The following is a 21,392-nucleotide window of genomic DNA, read 5'->3' on the forward strand; positions in this document are numbered from 1 at the left end:
CCCGGCGCATCTGAAACGTGACCCCACCGTCACTCACCAATGAAAGAGGTTTTACGTTCTGCCTGTCCACGGAGCTGGAAGCCACGTGAGACACAGCTCACCCGGACTGGCCACGTGTGTGGGGCTCTGGCCGGCTGCACTGGCCGGCATTTCTACGGGGCGCGAGGGGGGGTGCGCATCCAGGTTTTTAAAAGGTTCCCTGGCCAGGCCTGCCCACTGGCTCTCCCTGTCCTTTGTTCTTCGTGGTGGGGAGGCTGCTAGGAGGCGGTGGGTGAGGACTCCACTGCCCCCCCAAAGGGGTCTGCAGCCCTGACCCCCCCCCAGCTCTGAGCCGGGTTCTGGAAGTCGCTGGCACCCAAGGGAGCGGGTTCTGAATCCACCCCCTTGCTGGCTGCAGGAGGAGGCTCAGCCTCGGGACAAGCCCCCCGGGGACTGGGGCTCCCTTGCCAGAAGAGGCCAGAAAGGCGAAACCGCGACAGCCCCCTGGGGTCCCTGATGCAACCCGGCCGTTGCCAGGGGGACGGCGGGCACTGTCCGGGCCTGAGCTGCATGCGCGGAGCCGCCCTGGGGAGTGGGAAGCTCTTGCATCAGCAGCCTTGGCGGGGGCCCCGGGCTCCCCCGAGCTGAGGTCGCCGGCGCCCCGGGGGCAGTGACGTGGCAGCGCCTCCCGTGGCTGGGGACTCAGGCTGTGCCTCAGGGGACCCGCGCGGCTGCTGCAACGCATCCCAACACTGATGAAATCTCCGTGGAAGTTGGGGGACGGGGTGCCTGACTCCTGCCCCAAAGCCGGTCTGTGTCCCTTCCCGCCCTTCCTGTGGGGTGAGCAGGCGGCCACCTCCACCGGGGGCCCTCCACACGCCGGCTCCGGGGTCTCCTTTCCCGACGGCGGCCGGGTGTGTGGCGGCACCCATCCAAGTGCAGGCAGTGACCCGGGTGGTGCGCAGGGCCCCCCCCCCTTCATGGCCTCTCCTGGACCGGGTGGGTGCCAGGAGCTCCCATAGAAGCAACCCCAGGAAGGCATCGGAGCCCCTGCTCGGCCAGGTCCCCCGATCCCACTGTGTGGCCCGGACCCTACCTGCACGGTTCACCCTGGGCTGGGGTCCCAGGGGCTGAGGAATGGGTGCTGGGGAGGGGGCACACACCACTGTGCAAACTTGTGCCCTGGTCTCCAGGATGGGGTGCAGACCCCGCGGAGAGAGGGGACAACTCCGGGGTGGGGGCGGGGCTGCAGCGTGAGCAGTGCCAGAATGTTCTGGAAGGCAGGCGCCCCTGGCCGCCCCGTGGTCCCGGGAGCAGGGGGGAGAGGGAGGGGCGGGCGGCCACCGTGGCCTGTCCCGGGGAGGGCACCAGGACCAGCCTTCTGTAAATATTTAAACACTGGGAGGCTTATTTTGGGAGTGCAGCCTGGCAGGCTGCCGGCCCGGGTGTCGAGTGACCGCGGCGCTGCGTGTGTGCGGCTCCCGCCCCGCCGGGGCGCCCACGCCGCGCCGTGCGGGGTCCGGGGCGTCCAGCTGCCGCGCCACGCCGGCCGGACACGGAGCGGGAAGGGGCAGCTCGGCGAGCCGCCGGGGACTCCGCGCCGTGCCCAGGCCCCGCCGGCCCCGCGTGAGGGGAACGCGCGCTTTCTGGGAGGAGAGCGCGCGGGCGGTGCGGGCCGCCCACGCGCGGCAGCACGGGCCCCGGCTGCGGGGGGCGCGGACGCGGGGCTCGCACGCGCGCGCTCCCGGGGAGGGGCGGCTCCGGCCGAGCGGGCGCGCGGCGGCCCAGCAGGTGGCGGGCTTCTCCCGCCGGCGCCGCCCGCGCCTCCCCCGCCGGTTTTGCGCGGCTCTCTAGGGCCGGGCGCAGGCAGAGCCCTCGCTGTGGGCTGATCCTCGCCCGCCGGGGCTCCGGACCTGGGGCTGGGGGAAAGCTGCCAGCCCCGGGCACGGTGGTCAGCCGGGTGCAGCGCACACCTGCCCCCTGGCCTTTCTGCTGCTCCGCCTGGACAAATGGACCCTAAGCCAGGCCAGCCGAGCCTCCAGGGCGCCTTTGTCTGGAATTCACTGTGGGGGCCGGCGCTGTGGCCTGGGACAAGGCTTCCCATATGGGCGCTGGTTTGAGTCCCGGCTGCTCCACTTCCGATCCCTGCTATGGCCCAGGAAAGCAGTAGAAGATGACCCAAGTGCTTGGGCCCCGGCACCCACGTGGGAGACCTGGATGGAGTTCCAGACTCCTGCCTTGGCCTGGTCCAGCTCTGGCCACTGTGGCCATCTGGGGAGTGAACCAGCAGGTGGAATCTCTCTCTCTAACTCTGCCTTTCAAATAAAACAAATATTTAAAAGCAAAGCAAACATTGTTATATGAACAGTCCGTGATCCATTTGAAGTTAGGGATAAAGAGATGGCATGGAGAGAATCGGAAATGGGCACTCGGGGGCAGCACACCTGTGCGTGTAGTGGCGTCATCACGATGGCCGAGCGGTGTCCACTGACAGACGTGGGGACAGACACGCGTGGCCCGGCCAGGCGGCGGGCACTCGCCCGGCCTCGCACCCGAGGAGGAAATCTGCAGACAGGCGGCGACAGGGGGGACCCTGGGGGCTCTGAGCCAAGCAGGGGAGCACAGACCCTGAGATCCCACCCTGACGGGGGTCCCTGCAGGAGTCGCCCGCACAGAGACAGGAAGTGAGCGGGGGTGCGGGGGGGGGAGCGATTCGCGGGCCGGAGCTTCTGCCTGGAGGAGGAGAAGGTTCCGGAGTGGACGGTGGTTGCACAGCAGCCTGGGTCTAATGTGAGCTGTGAGCTTCAGCGTGGCTGCTTGGCGAATTTCAGGTGGCACCGCTGCACCGCGGCGCAGAGAGGAGGCGAGAGAAGCCGGAGTCCCCGGGGTCGCAGGGCCATGGGAAGCGGCCTGGAGCACACCCTCCCAGCCTCCCCGGGACCATTTTGGGGCCGGGGCGCTGGCCTGGGCGGTTGTCCCTGCCCCGGGAACTGGTCTTGAACTTCAAGCCATCGCGGCTGCTGGCTGTGGGTTGTGGCCGGAGCGCCGATCCTGAGCCCACCCAGAGTCTGCCAGAGACGGTCAGCATGTGAGAGGGACGGCCGCCTTCAGCCCAGCCTCTGTCTGGGTTGCTGGACATAAAATCTGGTAGCTCCGACGGCCGTGGGCTGGTGCGGGGCAGCAGGGAGCCTGGGGTGAAGCCCGGGGGTCTTTGTCAGGGTTAGGTCAGGAGGTCACCCCCGCCATGGTGTTTTCCAGAACGTAGAAAACACACTCTCCCCGCTGCCCTCCGGGGAGGTGGAACCAGGAGCCGCGTTTCTGGGTGTGGACGCCGGAAGGAAGGCTACTGCTGGATGTGGCCCCGTGTGGGCCTGGGGCTCCCCGGGTGTGACCGCGAGGCCTCAGCCACCCCTGGAGGGTGGAGACCCCTGGGCCAGCACTTGGGGAGTGGGGGCTGGCCAGGGGGCTGGCCTGGCCTGTGGCCTCCACAGTGCCTTCCCCCCTCCACCCCAAGGCTCCGAGAAGTGTCTTTATTTCTTTAAGATTTAAGGGGGGGGGGGAGGGAGAGAGAGAGAGAGGGAGGTCGTTCACCCTCTGCATCATTTCCCAGATGGCCACAGTGGCCAGGGCTGGGCCAGGCTGAAGCAGGTCTCCCACGTGGGTGCAGGAGCCCAAGCGCGAGGGCCGTCTTCAGCTGCTTTCCCAAGTCATTAGCAGGGAGCTGGGTCGGAAGCAGAGCAGTTAGGATTCGAACCGGCACCCATACAGGATGCTGGTGCTGCAGGCAGCAACTTTACCCGCTACACCACAGCGCCAGCCCTGTGGGGCCTCTGCTGACCCCTGACCTGTGATGGAGGCTCTGGCGTCTTGGTCCCCAGATCCCTGGGCATTGACCGTGACCTGCTTTTTGTAACTGGCCTCCTAGCTCAGCCTGGCTGGGGCTGCGTGGGGAGGCTGCTGGCGGGGCACAGGGTGCCTGCTGGTCAGAGGGCGCTAGGCCTTGCCTGGCCGCCGTGGTCAGCGTCTCATGCTTGGCCGTGCCAGGTGTCCCCAGAGTCTGGGGTCCTGGCACAGGTAACTTGTGGTGTGGCCCTTGGGTTCGAGGGTGCTCAGGGCCAGAGACCACCCCACGCTCCCCTGGTGGCTGGCCCCTGTGAGCCTGCCCCGGCGGCTGGCATGTGGGTGGTGTAGTGGCCCCCAGCGAGGGCCCTCAGCTCCGGTCACTGCCCGGAGCTGGCTGAGCTGGGCTCTGCGGCTGTGAGGGTGCTGTCCTGGGCACGGTGCCCAGGGAGACGTGCCCGCCTGCATGTAGTTGGCCCTCTGCCCCGGTTCTTTTTTTTTTTTTTTTAATAGAATTTTTTCAAGGTTTGTTTATTTATTTGAATGGCAGAGTTACAGAGAGAGAGAGAGAGGAGAGACACAGAAAGAGAAGTCTTCCATCCACTGGTTCACTCTCCGAGTGGCTGCAATGGTTGGGACGGGGCCAGGGTGCAGCCAGGAGCCAGGAGCTTCATCCGGTCTCCCACACAGGTGCAGGGGTCCAGGCACTTGGGCATCTTCCACTGCTTTCCAAGGCGCACTAGCAGGGAGCGGGATCGGAAGTGGAGCAGCCGGGGCTTGAACCGGTGCCCATATGGGATGCTGGCTCTGCAGACGGCAGCCCAACCTGCTTCTTATTCCTCAAGTTCACTGACCTCACGTGGGAAATATCCAGAAAAAGCTGTGCCCGTGCTGACCGTGGACGGCCCGCTTCTTGGTGGCTGTTTCCGTGGCATCCGTGCTGTGTGAATGTGGCCATCCAGTGACCACATGGGCTGGGTGCGACAGGCACGTGCCATGCTGCTTCCTGTAAGGGGTCCTGGAAGCCAGCAGGCAGCCTCGGGGGCTGAGCTGAGAATCAGGCTGGACGCCACAAAGGCCCTCGGCTGGCCCGGCTCCTGGGCCAGAGACGACTCTTCCCTGCGTGGGCAGCAAGGCCACGCCTTCTCATCCTGGCAGTGACTGGGTACTGTATTCCCTCGGGGGGCCCTTGTTTTTAGGGGGACCCCATGTTTTGGGGGGCCTGTCACTCAGACGAGGCCCAGGGTGGGGAACCTCCTCCGTGCAGGCCACGAGAGGCGCGGCCAGGAGGCATCAGGCCGGCCGTTGCACTAAACCTGCGGACAAGGGCGTCCGAGCGAGAACCACGAGGCAGGGACCCGAGAGGTTCCGGCTCTGAGGTCCTCGCGCTGGCTATTCTGGGGCCACAGCTGTCCCGTACGTCGGGTGGGGGCACACGGCGCCGATCTGGGTCCTCAGCTGTTTCCCGGGGGGGGGGGGTCGGACCTGACCCACAGCTGCCTGGAGCCGGCCAGGTGACCTTTCCAGGCACAGGGTTTGTGCCGTGTGTGTTTGGGTTTGGTGGCCCCGGGGAGTGGGCTACAGACTCGGCAGATGCCTGTTCGTGCCATGGGCTCGGGGCTGGAGGCCAGGCCAGCGCCCCCAGGGAGGTGCCAGGCGAAGCATTTGGAGAGGGTGACTACTCCTGGGAGTGTGTGCCCCCCCCCCCGCAGGGGCTCCCAGCCACTGGCAGACGTTGGGGGCGTTCTGAGTCTGAGTCTGAAGACGCCGTCGGCACGCACGGCTCGCACCGTCGGCACGCGTGGCTCTCCTCCTCTGCCGTTTAACTTGGGGTGTTTCCCCTTGCCCAGAACGGCTGCAGGCCCGGTTTTTCCAAGTCGCAGATCTCCCCGCTCTGACCTCATCAGGCTCAGAATCTGGAAGCCTTAGAGGGGCCTGGGCGCCCACAAGCGCCCCTCCCCGGCCGGGCACACGCGTGTTTGTGGGTTCAGGCCCCTCCCCGGCCGGGAACACGCGTGTTTGTGGGTTCAGGCCCCTCCCCGGCTGGGCACACGCGTGTTTGTGGGTTCAGGCCCCTCCCCGGCCGGGCACACGTGTGTTTGTGGGTTCAGGCCCCTCCCCAGCTGGCACATGCTGTGTGTTTGTGGGTTCAGGCCCCTCCCCGGCTGGGCACACGCGTGTTTGTGGGTTCAGGCCCCTCCCCGGCTGGGCACACGTGTGTTTGTGGGTTCAGGCCGCTCCCCAGCTGGCACATGCGTGTTTGTGGGTTCAGGCCCCTCCCTGGCCGGGCACACATGTGTTTGTGGGTTCAGGCCCCTCCCTGGCCGGGCACACACGTGTTTGTGGGCTCAGGCCCCTCCCCGGCCAGGCACATGCGTGGACACAAATCTCCCTGTTCTGACTCGACTCTCCTGCTCCCAGACCCAGCTCTCAACAGCCCCGGGTTCTGCCTGAAGATCAAGGCCAGTCAAGGAGCTGGAGCCAGCCGCACCCAGCCAAGGCCGCCTGCTCGGCACACCCACCTCCGCTGCAGGAGGAAGTGGCTCCTGGTCCCCGGGCACATCCCCGCACTCATTCGTTCTGTTTAAAAAGTAACCATCTTTGGGGCCGGAACTGTGGCACCGTAGGTTAATCCTCCACCTGCAGTGCTGACATCCCATACGGGCACCGGTTCTAGCCCCGGCTGCTCCACTTCCGATCCAGCTCCCTGCTAATGTGCTTGGGAAAGCATCGGAGGATGGGCCAAGAACTTGGGCCCCTGCACCCACGGGGACACCGGATGGAATTTCTGGCTGCTGACTTCAGCTTGGTCCGGTCCTGGCTGTTGTAGGCACTTGGGGAGCGGATCTCTCTCTCCCTCTCTCTCCCTCTCTCTCTCTCTCTACCCCTCCCTCTCTCTCCCTCTCTCTCTCTCCCCCTCTCTCTCTCCCTTCCTCTCTCTCCCTCTCCTCTGCCTTTTGAATAAATAATAATAAATAAATAAATAACAAGATCTTTAATAAATAATAACCACCTCTGGAGAAATGCTTGTTCCCTACCCCTCCCAGAGGCCCTGCTGAGGCCCGGTGGGAGTCGTGACCCCCTGTGAGGTCACAGGAAGTCTTGCTTGAATGAGAAGCCCGGAGCTGGCCCAGGGCAGGTGGCCGTGGCTGGGCGGGGGCAGGGCCGAGTGGAGCTGGGGCTCCAGGCAGCTGTCCCCTTCCCCCTCGGTCTCCCTTCCCTCAGTAGCCTGGGAGCAGCTCCACCTGGGACTCGGAGTGCGAGGCGGGGCTGGCCCGGTCGGGGCCGGCGTGGAGGCGGTGCTGGCCGTGCCCGGTGTCTCCGTCCGAGGCAGGATCGGCCTCCGTCCAGGAGCGGGGATGGTTGGCCTTTGCCAGCCATGGAGGAAGTTGTCTCAGAGCCACTGGTCAGGCCGAGCTCGCCGAGCCGGTCGCACCCCTGCCCTTTGTCCTTCGAGGTCAGGAGCTGCGGCCTGGCCTCTTGGCTCCAGCACCACGCGGCGTTTACGGCTCCTCTTCTGTCCGTTCTGATGGGAGGTCTGGGGTGGAGGCTGCCTGGGGCCCGCGGTGGTGACGGGGCTGGGCTCTGTTCTGAAACTACGTTTGTGCCGGCTCGGGCCTGGCATCTGGGCCAGGCTCAGGGGATGGCCCGGCGCTTTGGCCACGCGCGTGGGTTGTGGTGTGGACCCCAGGCACGTGTCCTGTGCAGGCAAAGCCTGAGACCAGCGAGGACGGCGAGGGTGGCTCGGGGCCCCGCGTCGTGGACAGGGCCAGGCACACACCGTCGCCGCGCCCCACTGCGCCCTGCGCCCGGTCGTCACTGGCATTGTGGTGATTTACGTGGGGGCTAATCGAAGGCTTTTATTTTCTGATTATCTCTGCGTGTGATGGATGGCAGATGCCAGCGCAGTCACAATACAAACAGATCCGGGGCGGAATCTTCCAGGGCGGAAGTCGGTCGCTCTGGAGAGCGGGGCGGGGCCCCTCTGCCCGCGGCCGAGGCTGCGCCCGAAGGTGCCTTCTCCACTCAGCCCAGCAAGCCTGGCAGCGGCGGAGGGCTCCTCCTGCGGTGCCCCTTGACCTCTGCCACGTTGATTGGCAGCTTGTCTGCGAGGTGGGAGCTGGCAGAACAAATGCCCCAGGACAGCTCGGCCTCCCCCAGGACCCCGCCGAGAGGCCAGCGTGCAATTAGAGGGGTCTTTGCACGGGAAGTTAATTAGCTACTAAATAGCATTTAGCACAGTTTGCGAGGGGAAATGCGTGTTTTGAAAAGCAGGTGGGGACAGAGGAGAAATGGCTGCTGCAGCCGGGGAGCCGGCCTACTCACGCCCCCTCCCGGGCTTCTCCCCCTCTTCCCCAAGCCCTCACCAGGTCTCGGCCGGGAGGGCACTCCTGGTGGGTAGAGGAAAGGCACCCACTCGGGGTATACCAGATGGCCAGACCTCTGTCACCAGGGACTGGCCCCTGGGAGAGAGCAGCCATTGCCTGCTGGGACCAGAGTGGATACACCCTGAGCCGCTGGCCTGGCTGTCCCGGCTCCCACACAAGCAAATGCATTAAATGCGTCGTTAGTGCTGGGAGCCTGGTCTGCAGAGGGGGTGCTGGGAGCCTGGTCTGCGGGGGGGGGGTGGAGAGTGCTCCCCACAAGACTCAGGTCCACCCAGAACCTGCGGGTGTGACCTTAGTTGGAAACAGGGCTTACAGGTATTCTTATTCATGTATCAAATATAACAAAAATCGAAAAGATTACTTTGTTTCTTTGAAAGGCAGAGTGTCGCACAGAGAGAAAGAGAGAGAGTAATCTCCCATCTTCTGGGTCCCTCCCCAAATGGCTACAATAGCCAGACCAAGGCCAGGAGCCAGGAGCTCCATCCAGGTCTCCCACACGGGTGCAGGGGCCCAAGCACTCGGGCATCTTCCACTGCCCTCCCAGGTGTATTAGCAGGGGGCTGGATTGGAAGAGGAGCAGCCGGGACTGGAACCGCAGCGCCCTCGCTGTCCCCTGCCTGGCCCTCGGTCCTGGTGAGCAGGGCCACGCATCGCTCAGAGGCCTGGGTTTCCTGCATGGCCCATCCCCGGGTGGGCCTCGGGACGTGCGGCTCCGCTGCCCAGTTCCCGTGCTGGGACCCGTGTGGTCTGGAGCTGCCTTCTCGGCTTTGCCCCGCAGCGTCGCTGTGAACGCCTGGGAGCCGCGGTCAGAGTTCAGGGCGGCCTCATGTCAAGGTCAGGGTCACGGCCACAGGGAGTGGAAGCCACGTGTGGGGGCCGCTCTGGAGCTGCGCGGCTGCTGGTCATTCAGCTTTGCTCATTAGAGGCACCTGGCGGCCCTCAGCCGCCGGGCGGTGTGCAGAAGCCTTCCGGGGGAGGGCAGACAGACGGGGCCGTGTGTCCTGTGTGCTGGGGAGGAGTGGCCGTCTCGGCTGCAGCTCCGGAGCAATCGCGCACGCAGACGAAGCGCGCCCACAGCCGCCCACGGCCGCCCACGGGGATTTCTCTTCATCTTCCTGGGAAATCTGACGCGGTTGTTCAGTTAGACGAAGGAAAAATGAAAAAGAAAACAGCGTCCGGGGGGCCGGGCGTCTCCCCTCTGCCTGCGGCCGGCCGTGGCCACCTTTCCCTGTGCTCGCAGGGAATGAGCCTGCAAGGCCAGGCTGCCGGCCCCTCCCACGGTGGACGTGGCGAGTTCATTGCTGGCTCCCTCCCGGCCCGAGCAGTACCTGCTCCCGGGAGCACCGCCCCCACCTGAAGAGTGTGAATCCTCCCCCGCCCCCCACCTCTCTGTCCCCAGCCTGAGGGTCTGGAGGCCCTGTGCCCAGGGAAGCCACGGAGTCCAGGTGACAACAGGTGACACTCAGGGTGTCTCGGGTGTGGGCAGGTGACACACAGGGGGTCCAGGTGAGGACAGGTGACTCTCAGGTGTGTCAGGGGTGGGCAGTTGACTCTCAGGTTGTCTCGGGTAAGGACAGGTGACACTCAGGTTGTCTTGGTGTGGGCAGGTGACACTCAGGGTGTCTGGGGTGAGGACAGGTGACATTCAGGTTGTCTTCGGTGTGGGCAGGTGACAGGGTGTCTCGGGTGTGGGCAGGTGACACTCAGCTGTGTCAGGTGTGGGCAGGTTGCTGACACCCATGTTTGACTCCAGCTCCAGGGGTTGCAAGAGCAGAACCAGGCAGCCTGCCCCTGCCACTCGGTTTCCTCCTGTGTCGGGAATGGCGTCCTGATGGAGGAGAAATGGCTCCCTGGGGCTCCCTGGGGCTCCCTGGGGTCTCTGAAGAGCCGAGCCCCGCTGGGCAGCAGACAGCGCCAGGAAGCCGCCTCCTCCGGCCTCAGGGCACGGCCTGGCTGGGCATCGCGAGCAAACCTGGAGCCGGGGCCTCGGAGCTGCCTCGGTGACCGGCAGCAATCGGGCAGGTGCAGCCTGGCGAGCCGAGGGTCCGCGCTGCTGTGTGTCCACGTGTGTTCACACACGTGTGGGATGTTATGACAGTTTTGCTTTCCTTGCTTAGGATGCATTTTAGAAACTGCCAGAAGTTTAGCACCCGGGCAAAGTCCACAACCGTTTCCCACGTGGAGAAGTTAACCCTTCCTCGCCCTGCGCCCCTCCCTGCCTGGCCGTCGTGAGGGCAAAGACCCCGTCCTCGCGTGGGGGGGCAGGGCCGGGGCTGAGGGGTCGGGGAGGGGCCTCGCCGGGGCCAGAGCAGAGGCAGGGCAGTGCTGCGTGCCCCCGCTCCCAGCCTTCTGCAGGGTGCCATGCCGGGTCCTGGGCCTCTCCACACCAGTGAGGCCGGGCAGGGGGTGGCGTAGGGGCTTCGGGACAGCTTGGAACCCGGAGCAGGGGAGGAGGCGAGAGGAGCCAGGGCAAGGCGGAATATTCCAGCAGAGGGGACGGCAGCGCGAGTGCGGGCCGCCCGGTGCCTGGTGGAATGCTGCCTGAGGTCCCGGCACTTTTGTCTGGGTCAGCAGGACAGCGGCCTGGCGGGTGCTCCCCGTCCTGCGCGTCCTCGCAGCGCCCCGCCCCGCCCCGCCCCACCCCGGGTGTGGGAGGGGAGGGGAGGGGAGGGGAGGGCGGGAAGCGGGGCTGGAGCAGGCACCCGCCACCCCCTCCCTGCCCGGCCCTGCCGAGGGGCAGCCGCTGGCTGTCTGTTTTGCAGGGCCCCCCTCCGAGGCCTCGGGGAAGTCTGTGTCCACGCGGCTCCCCCACGGACACCTGGAGGAGACCTCAGGACGCCGTGTGGCCGGGGCGCTGTGCGCCTCGTGTCTCTGTCGCTCAGGCTTCGGGTGTTCAGCAGACACGCGTGTGTGCCGCGTGCGCATCATCCCTCCCCAGCTCTCCCTCCTGTAGTGCCAGGCGGCGCCTGTGGGCTGGAGGACTCACCCTGTGCTCGCAGCATGACAGTGTGCTGGGGGTGTTCACTTAGGACAGGGGTCAGGGTGGGCGTGGCCTTGAGCCGGGCCTGGGCCACTCTGGGTCTCAGTTTTCCCGTCTGAGGAGTGGGCGCGGCAGGATCTCCTGTGCGCCTGCAGAGCCGTGACCACTGTGTCCGTGCCAGTTCTCGGTGTGTTCTGCCCTTGCTCTAGGCCTCATGTGCACGGGGGTCCAGGCGCCGAGGTCAGGTCCAGGTTGGCCTGTGTGCGGACCGGTTTGGGATAAACTATAACTTGGAAATGCCCGGTGCTGCCCGGCTGCCTGGCGTGCCCCACGCCCTGGCTGCCTGCCTGGGCACGGGTCAGAGACTTCCGCCCTTGGACCTGGAGAAGCAGTCCCCTGCCCAGCGGCTGCCCCCGGTGCTGGGCCTCAGCACAGGCCTGGGCTCCCTTCCACCGTGGACTTGGGTTGCACAGGTGCGGCCGGAGCTCCCGGGCTGCGGCTCCAGGTGTGGGGCGCTGGGGGCCCAGGGGTGAAGGCGGGGGGCCTGTCTTCCCCACCTGAGCCCGCCTCCCCGCCCCGTTCTCATCCTTGCTTCTTTGAAATCAGGAGCGCGGGCTGCGAGGACATTCCAGTCCTGCCAGGCCCCCTTCTTTGAAGCCATCTTTTTGTCTGACCGATCAAGCGGCTTTCACCAGGGCTTAAAGAACACCTGGCTGGCTCCGAGGCGCCTTTTAAGTGGGCCACGTAGGAGGCCAGGGTTCCCGGAAGCCTCGCGGCCGGCTGGGGCCCCGGGGAGGGCGGGACGGGCCAGGGCCGAAATGCAGGTTGGCCGAGCCGGGACGCTGGGCGTCCGATCCAGGTAGATTAGGAGGCTGGATTTGTTTTGTTTTTCCCGGAACCCCTCGGGCTGGCGTGCCTGAGTTTACCCAAAGCCAGAAACCAAAACAGGGCAAACACACCGTCCCGGACCCGAAGCCCGCTGGAGGGCAGACGGTGCTGCCCAGGTACCGATCTTTCTGCACCCTCGTGACCTTGCAAATAAAGCGGCAAATCTGTTCTCTTGGTGCCCGCTGGTCCCCGCCGCCCCGGGCGGGAGATGGGAAACCCGGGGCTGAAGCAGGAGCTGGGCGGAGAGGTGGCCACGGGGCCCTTGGGAAGCGAGCCGGCCGGCCTGCCCCCTGTTTCTGCTGACCCCCGGGCCGGCACTGCCCGCCCCCAGAGGGAGCCACACCTGACCTCCCGGGCGGGGGCCGTGAACAGAGCTGGAGGGAGTGCCCGCCCGGCTCCTGGCTCGGCCCCGGCCCCATCCCAGCCGCTGCCTGCGTCTGGGGAGCGAGCCAGCAGATCTGTCTGTCTGTCTGCCTCTCGAATAAGTCAAGGAACACAGAAGCAGTGAGTGCAGCAGTCCGGCTGCACAGCCGTCACCTGCTGTCTCCCGGGTGCAGCCCAGCAGGAGCCCGAGCCGGCAGAGGCCAGGCGCTCCCACGCAAGATGCGGGCGTCCTACCAGGTGCCACTGCTGGGCCAGTGCCTGTCCCTGCATTGGTGACACTGATGGCGGTGGGTGTGGGGGTGCTGCTCAGTGCACATGCCGGCCACCTCCAGCGTGCTGAGAGAAAAGTGCTGGGAACACCCACACACGCCTGTGAGCACACACGCACACCTGGGAACACACACACGCCTATGAGCACACACGCACACCTGTGAGCACACACACCTGTGAGTGCACACACACGTGTGAACACACACACCTGGGAACACACACCTGTGAGCACACACGCACACCTGGGAACACACACCTGGGAACACACAAGCACACCTGTGAGCACACACACCTGTGCACACACATGCATAACTGTGAGCACACACGCACACGTGTGAACACGAACACCTGTGAGCACACACGCACACCTGGGAACACACACACCTGTGAACACACACGCACACCTGTGAGCACACACGCACACCTGTGAACACACGCACACCTGTGAACACACACGCACACCTGTGAGCACACACACACCTGGAAACATACACACCTGTGAGCACCCATACCTGTGCACACACATGCATACCTGTGAGCACACACACACACCTGTGCACACACACGCATACCTGTGAATGCACACACACCTGTGAACACATGCACACCTGTGAATGCCCACACACACCTATAAACACACACATGTGAACAGTCACACCTGTGAACACCCACACACCTGTGAACACCCACACACATGTGTGAGCACCCACATGTCCTTTGAGCGCCCACACGTACCTATGAGCACCACGCCGTGCCCCCCCCCGGCAGGGACCTCGTCCAGCTGTCCCCGTGTCAGAGGCGACGCCTGCACCTTGTCCAGCAGTACTCCCTGGGCCACCTGAGCACCGTGCAATGCCAGACACTCCGCCTCCCTCCCAGTCACACCCCGCTCTCCCTCCCTCCGTTCCTGGCCCAGGGTCGCCCTCCGTCCCGGTGGGTTTCCTTCGCTGGACACGCCGTGACCGGTGTCCTGCAGCCAAGCCCTGTTCTCGGCCCCTCCCATGGCCGGGCACGCGTGTCGGCGTCAGTCGGCGTCACTGCTACTGGAGCCGCACGGGGAGCCCTGCCCCGCTGGTGAGTTCTGTGTGCTGCTGTGACATGCCAGGATCTGGGCGCTCCGAGAGGTCTGGGTGGACACAAGGCTCCAGCTTCCCTGGGGACCCGCTTCCTGGTGGAGGGCGGAACCGCTGGGTCCCGGGGTAACCCTGTGTCCCCCGGCCTCTGCGCCCACACCCCATCCCCAGCTCACCCTGTGTCCTCCCGCCTCTGCGCCCACACCCCATCCCCAGCTCACCCTGTGTCCCCTGGCCTCTGCGCCCACACCCCATCCCCAGCTCACCCTGTGTCCCCCGGCCTCTGCGCCCACACCCCATCCCCAGCTCACCCTGTGTCCCCCCGCCTCTGCGCCCACACCCCATCCCCAGCTCACCCTGTGTCCCCCCGTCTCTGCGCCCACACCCCATCCCCAGCTCACCCTGTGTCCTCCGGCCTCTGCGCCCACACCCCATCCCCAGGTTACCCTGTGTCCCCCCCGCCTCTGCGCCCACACCCCATCCCCAGGTAACCCTGTGTCCTCCCGCCTCTGCGCCCACACCCCATCCCCAGGTAACCCTGTGTCCTCCCGCCTCTGCGCCCACACCCCATCCCCAGGTAACCCTGTGTCCCCCTGCCTCTGCGCCCACACCCCATCCCCAGGTTACCCTGTGTCCCCCCCGCCTCTGCGCCCACACCCCATCCCCAGCTCACCCTGTGTCCTCCGGCCTCTGCGCCCACACCCCATCCCCAGGTAACCTGTGTCCCCCCCGCTTCTGCGCCCACACCCCATTTCCCGCATCCTCACCCACGCTTCTCCTCGGCCAGGGCCCCAAGGAAGGATGACGTGACACCTTTTCTCCCGCGAGTCGGCCACCTGGGTGTCTCCTCTGGGGACGTGTCTGTCCCTCATCGGGGCACTGGAATTTTCAGTGTTTTTATATACTCACGCCACAGACGATTTGCAGTATTTTCTCCCATTCTTCGAGTCGTCTTTCCGCTTTCTGGGCCACGTTCTTAGAAACATGGAAGTTGTTGGTTCTTGTGGCGTCAGAGTTCTCTGGTTTCCCTTGGGTGCCTGTGTCTGTGTGGTGTGGAAGGACACAGTAATGCATCCAAGGTCACGAGGTCTAATGCTTACATTTTCTTCTAAGAGTTTTTTTTTTTTAAAGATTTATTTTATTTATTTGAAAGAGTTACAGAGAGAGGTAGAGACAGAGAGAGAGAGACAGAGAGAGAGAGAGAGAGAGGTCTTCCATCTGCTGGTTCACTCCCCAGATGGCTGCAACAGCCGGAGCTGCGCTGATCTGAAGCCAGGGGCCAGGAGCCTCCTCGGGGTCTCCCACATGGGTGCAGGGCCCAAGCACCTGGGCCATCTTCTACTGCTCTCCCAGGCCACAGCAGAGAGCTGGATCAGAAGTAGAGCAGCTGGGACTTGAACCGGCGCCCATATGGGATGCCGGCACTGCAGGCAGCAGCTTTGCCTGCTGCACCGCAGCACCAGCCCCTCTTCTAAGAGTTTTCTAGTTGTAGCTCTGAGTGCGGAGGTCTCTGATCCACCTTGAGTTGAATTTTGTAGGTGGTGAGAGGTCACGGTTCTAACTCCACTCTCCTGCACGTGGATGCCCAGCTGTCCAAATCCTCCTCTCCTCACCGGACGCTGGCTCACTCGCTGAAAACCCGTGGACAGACTGTGCAGGTTTCCCTCAGGACTCAGGTCTGCTCCTCCCGCCAGCACGGCCATCCTGCCGCCAGCCGCACGCCACCTTGGCCACTGGCTTCGCAGCGAGTTTTGAGGTGAGGAGCGGAGTCCTCTGCTCTTTGTCCACGTTGCTTTGGCCGAGTCCCTCGCATTTCTGCATTCGCGTCAGGTCCGCTTGTCGGTATTTGCGAGAATGGCCTCGGGCTGTGACAGGGGTTGTGTTGAGTCACTGTCCGTCTTGCCTATCTGTTTTCCTGATGCACCTGGGAAAACAGTGGAAGATGGCCCAGGTCCTTGGGCCCCTGCACCCTCATGGGAGACTCGGTAGAAGCTCCTGGCTCCTGGCTCCTGGCCTTGGATTGGCTCAGCTCCGGCCGTTGCAGCATTTGGGGAGTGAATCACTCGGCCTGCCAGTCGTGAGCGGGGGAGAACTTCCCGTGTGCTTAGGCCTGCAGTTGGCTTCAGCAATGTTTTGTAACCTTCAGCGCACAAGTCTTCTACTTTGTGTGTGAATGGATTGTAGATAGAATTGTACGTTTCATTCCTTTGTCTCTTGGTAACAGACAGATCTACAATTAATTGTTGTGTGTGTTCATCTTATATTCTGCGACCACGAGGAATCCATTTATTGGTCCCAGGGGGATTTTTTGGTGTGTGTGTGTGTGTGTGTGTGTGTGTGTGTATTCTATATGCAAAACCATGTCGTCTGCTAAGAGAAAGAGCGTTAACTCTTCCCGCCCAACCCAGGAGCCCTTGTTTATTTGTCTTTACCGTCCTGGGTGCCCTGGGTAGCGGCTACAGTTCCACGCGGAACGGAAGTGCTGGTGCACGGTCCTTTGTCTGTCTGAACTTGGCCGAGGCTCTGTCTTTCACTGTTGGACCTGGGCTCACAGACACCCTGTCGGACGGAAGAGGTTCCTTTACGCCTTCAGTCTGAGGGATGTTTTCATCACAGAGGTGTCGGGTTTTGCACCTGGGTGTCTGCACCTGCTGGGTTAGTTGCATGGTTTCTACTCTTTCTGTTATAGAAACGGGAGTGCGCTGCACTGACTGACGGTTGTGAGTTGAACCAACCTTGACTTCCTGGGATCAGTCACCCTGTTCTGTATGTCGTTGCAACCTGTTTACTCGTTTTTTTTTTTTTTTAATATTTATTTTATGTATTTGAAAGGCAAAGTTACAGAGAGAGAGAGGGAGAGATCTTCCATCTGCTGGTTCACTCCCAAGTCCACAATGGCCAGGGCCAGGCCAGGCCCCGAAGCCAGGAGCTTGGAGCTCCATCCGGGTCTCCCGTGTGGGTGCAGGGGCCCAAGCACCTGAGCTGTCACTGCTGCCTCTAGGGAGCGTGTCCGCGGGAAGCGGCGTCCCGGCCGCCCCAGCACAAGATGCCGGCTCCTGGGAGAGAGCGATGGGCCCACTCACGGGGGCGGGAGCACCTCCCGTGGGCTGCACCCCTTCCAGGCAGCCCGGGGCCGGCATCCAGCACAGGGTCCACTGGAGGACAGCGGCGAGGGGCGGGGAGACGGGCTGGGCGCTGCCCACGGTGCCGGCACCCGCAAGCCCCTGTAGCGACCGGCAGAGCGCCCGGCCCGGGAGGCGCCGGTGAGTGCCTTGTGCCGCACCCGCCGCTCCGATTCCCTCCTAAATTCTCCTCTTGGGTTTTGCAGCAGAGGCAGGAGAGCAGGTTTTTTACTGCAAAGACAGGACTGCAGAGCTGAGGGTTTCCCCATCCACACGAAACATTGTTGCTCCTAGAAGAGCTGAAAGCCACAGACGAAAGCAAACTATCAGCAGCCGCCTGGAGCGGATGGTTTTACAGTTTTAGCCCCGTTTCCTACTTGTGTCTGGTGCCCTGTGTGGTGGGGTCGGGTGGGGTTGGCCACTGTAGGAGGTGGGCCCGGTGGGAGGTGCCCAGGTCCCTGGGGCACTGCTGAGCGTGCTGTCTCGGGACCCACTTAGCTCTCGTGAGAGCCGGGCCAGCATGGCCGGGAGGCCCTCACCGGAGCGGGCGGATGCTGGCGGCACCGCGAGCCCTCCCAGCCTCTCCTCTTCCTGGAGGTCGAGGCCTGGGGCTGAGTGACCGCTGCAGGAGCTTCCTGGGTGGGAAAAAGCTCGCTTCCCCTGTCGCCGTGGTCCGCCCACGCCTCTTTCTCGTGGCTGCTTGGTGCTCTGTGATGCTGAGAGACAGAAGCCCAGGAGTCCTGCGTTTCTCAAAGTCCAGCATCTTCCACGTCCGTCTGTCAAACATTTTAAAGTTAGCAGCATCTTGGGGGTTCCTGCTGGAAGCCAGCATCCTTTCAATTTTTAAAAAGATTTATTTATTTATTTGAAAGGCAGAGGCAGAGTTAGAGAGAGGGGTCTTTCTTCTGCTGGTTCACTCCCCAAATGACTACAATGGCTGGCACCATGCCAACCCAAAGCCAGGAGCCAGGAGCTTCTTCCAGGTCTCCCACGTGTGTGCAGGGGCCCAGGACTTGGGCCATCTTCTACTGCTCTCCCAGGCCACAGCAGAGAGCTGGATCGGAAGTGGAACAGCCGGGACTTGAACTGGCGCCCATATGGGATGCCGGCGCTGCAGCTGGCAGCTTTACCCATTACACCACAGTGTTGGCCCCATATCCTTTTACTTTTAATCTTCACACGTAATAGCTTTATAAACACATCAAATTATTTGTAGCAATTCAGATAGTCTTATATTTTTAAGATTTACTTATTTGAAAGGCAGAGTTACATAGAGGGGAGGTCTTCCATCTGCTGGCTCACTCTCTAAGTGGCTGAAATGACCGTGGCTGGGCCAGGCTGAAGCCAGGAGCCAGGAGCTCCATCTGGGTCTCCCACACGGGTGGCAGGGGACCGAGCACTTGGGCCGTCTTGTGCTGCTTTCCCAGGCCACAGCAGGGAGCTGGGTTGAGTGGAGCAGCCGGGACTGGAAGCCGTGCTCGTCTGGGACGCCGGTGTTGGAGGCGGCAGCTGACCCTGCTGTGCCCCAGCACCAGCCCCTGTGAAAACTCTTAAACCAAATTGCTGCACGAGTGTAGACAGAAACATCAGGAATACAAACTGTGTATCTCTGTCTTCCCCAGGTTTTACTTTCTTTTAAAGTTTTCTGTGACATCGAAACCCCCAGGTGTTTGTGGCAGATCCTGGTGTGCTGGCGCAGCCTGACTTGGGGCACAGGGGCGGCCCCAGGTGCTCCCCAGGGGGAGTCTGCTCCAGGGGTCCCATGTGGACAGCTAGGCCTCCGTCTCCCTGGAGCCCCTGGGCGGGTCTTGACTTAATAGATTTATGCATTGATTGCATCAGCTTGTAGGAGAGGTGTGGCGCTGGGGCAGGTGTGGGCACTGCTGGGGGGAGGCTTGTGGTGGCCCCGTCCCCAGGGACCAGTCTCCTCTGGCCACGATGGCAGAGCAGGAGGCCTTCTGCCCATCCATTCGTCTGTCCGCCCGGGTGCCTGCAGGGTGGACGGGGCTCTGTGTGCTGGGAGGGGTGTGTAGACTCCGAAGGACTGCTGGGTGTAGGGCATGGTGGTGAGAGGGATGAGGGAGTGGGCGGCTCTGCCCCAGGCTGGAGGAGGGCAGGGCTGGGCTCCCTGGACACGTGGCCTCGTGGCTCAGCAAGCAGACCCAGGAGCCCCCTGCTGTGGTGTGTCAGGGGCTGTCTCGGGCCAGGCCTCGCTTACATACAAAACACCTGGTGTGGCCTGGTCAGCATCCACCTGTGGTCAGCGTCCCCTGGAGGGCCTGGGCGCTCAGCCTTCCGCAGCCTCCCTTGCTGTGGGTGTGGCCACGGTGGCTTGAGCTGTCTGCCTAGTATCTGGCGTTCCCCGGGCCTGTTTCCCTGGAAACAAGAGGACCCGGCTCAGCCGATCTCCCCTGGCCAGGCAGGGAGAGGCCCCGTGTGGTTCTGAGACAGCGAGGGGGAGGTCGCCGCTCTGCCCTGCCACCTCCACCTGTCACCTCCCAGCTCAGGACAGCAGGACGAGGCTGGCCCGTGTCTCCGTGGGGCGCCGTGGTTGGGGCAGGGATTTAATGGCTGCTCCTAGGACATCTCAAGAGTCAGGACGTGACCTGCAGTGTGGCTGAACCCATGCATTTTGCAGTCAGGAACCTAACAAATTAATGAACTTAAAAAAAAAAGGCAGAATAAGTGGGGTTTGTTGCTGATCTGCGGGCTCAGAGACGCGAGGGTCATGCAGTTATCAGCTGACACATCAGCCCGCCCCCGAGGCCTCCCCTGCCCACCGTGGACTGTGCTGGTGAGCAGACACGCGGGTGCCATGCTCAGCTCCACCGCCTGCACACTGTGTGACCTCGGGCCAGCCGCTGACCTCTCTGGGCGCAGCGTCCCTCCTGGGTACACCACGTGCAAAGTGGGGACCCAGGGCCAGGCTGCCTGCTGGGAGTTCCTGTGAGTGTTCGCTGTCGCTATTAAGAGCATCGATGACGAAGCGTCCGTGGCGTGGGTGTCGCTCTGGGTCCACGTGGATGCCGTGTGCTGCCTGGAGTGGTCACACAACAGCCACTCATGGCGAACCCTGCAGGTGGTCCCCGCTGTGCTGAGAGAGGCTTGAACACCTGCCAGGGGAGGGGCTGGGCGGTCCGTGCTGCCTGCTGGGACTGCGACGCGTCCCCCACTCACAGGGCTCCTGGGGGCGTGTCTCTGCGTGTGCCTGCCCTCCGAGTCCTCCCCTTGACCGGCTCGGGCAGGTACCACGTGGCCCTCACGGCACCCACCCTGCCAGCTCTCCCTCCAGCTCAGATGCCAACCCGCGTTCCCCGGAGGGCAGCGGCGCCCCGCAGAGCCCGCGCTGGGACGAGCCGCCGCGAGTGTGCGCCCTAGAACAGACGTGCAGTGTGTTCCGCGTGGACCTGGGCCACATGCGCTCCCTGCGCCTCTTCTTCAGGTGAGAACCGTCTCACCTGGGTGTGCCCCTAGGGCAAGGTTAGCGAACCCGCTCACTTGCCGCTCACCTGTTGCGGGGGAAGCCCAGCCAGGGCCGCCCCCATGCTGTCCGCCACCCCCAACCCTGGCTCTCTGGACAGAGGCTCCGTTCTTTCCCAGGGGTCCATGGTCCCTGCAGGATCCCACCTCACGCTGCCCTCTTTACCTTCAGGGGACGCAAGACCACGCCCAGGGAAAGCGTTGCAGGGTTGGAGGGGGGCCCTGGTCCAGAACCCCTGGCAGCTTCCCCCCAGAGCCAGCCCTACAGCGTGGAGCAAGTCCACGCCCATGAGGGTCTTCTGGAACCCACCCCCACTGGGGTTCAAACTCAGATTCCAGCTGGCCTCCACACCAGGTGTCCCGGGCAGGTGGACCGCGTAGGGAGAAGGCAGACGCGGTGGTCCGGAGGAGCCACTCCAGGGCCCCCCAGGAGGGAGCTCTAGTGCCTTCCTCGGCAGAGGGGCGGGTGGCTTGGGAGGAAACGGGGTTCTGCCCCACCCCCACCCCCACCCCTCAGCTGGGACCCACGGCTTCCAGCTCCGAGGCCCAGCGCGGTGGCCCCCGCTGTACTTAGCAGTCAAGCCCGCGCAGCCCCATCCAGCGGCTTCTCTCTTCCTCTCCCACGGCCCCTCAGTGACGAGGCCTGCACCAGCGGCCAGCTGGTGGTCGCCAGCCGGGAGAGCCAGTACAAGGTCTTCCACTTCCACCACGGTGGCCTGGACAAGCTGTCGGACGCGCTGCAGCGGTGGGAGTGCTGCACGGACACGCACCTCAAAGAGCAGGTAGCCCCGGGGGTCCCGGGGCCGGGTCTCCGTGTGCGCGGTGGTCTCGGCAGTCCAGTGGCCGAGGAGAGTGGCCACCGCGGGCTCGCAACGTGCGCCTGGGGCTTTGTGCGGCCGGGCTGTGCACTTGAGAAACCGTGTTTTGACAGGGCTTGCTGCCATATTTTGCTCCATCTACATACAAATGTAATAAGAGCTCCTTAATG

General features: G+C 63.8%; 1 protein-coding gene across 4 annotated transcripts in view; it reads left to right on the forward strand.

Moving 5' to 3' along the window:
* The window catches only part of TBC1D16 (TBC1 domain family member 16), a 52,197-nt gene that overhangs the window by 23,331 nt on the left and 7,474 nt on the right, over positions 1-21,392 (forward strand). For all 4 annotated transcript variants that reach the window (XM_070059965.2, XM_070059967.2, XM_070059968.2 and 1 more), the window contains exons 4-5: positions 20,205-20,366; positions 21,039-21,186. In XM_070059965.2, coding sequence (XP_069916066.2) covers positions 20,205-20,366; positions 21,039-21,186 — 310 coding nt within the window. The remainder of the gene's footprint in view (positions 1-20,204; positions 20,367-21,038; positions 21,187-21,392) is intronic.

This window comes from Oryctolagus cuniculus, chromosome 17 (assembly GCF_051225735.1).
Source record: "Oryctolagus cuniculus isolate XC-2025 breed Fujian yellow rabbit chromosome 17, ASM5122573v1, whole genome shotgun sequence".
Taxonomy (NCBI): domain Eukaryota; kingdom Metazoa; phylum Chordata; class Mammalia; order Lagomorpha; family Leporidae; genus Oryctolagus; species Oryctolagus cuniculus.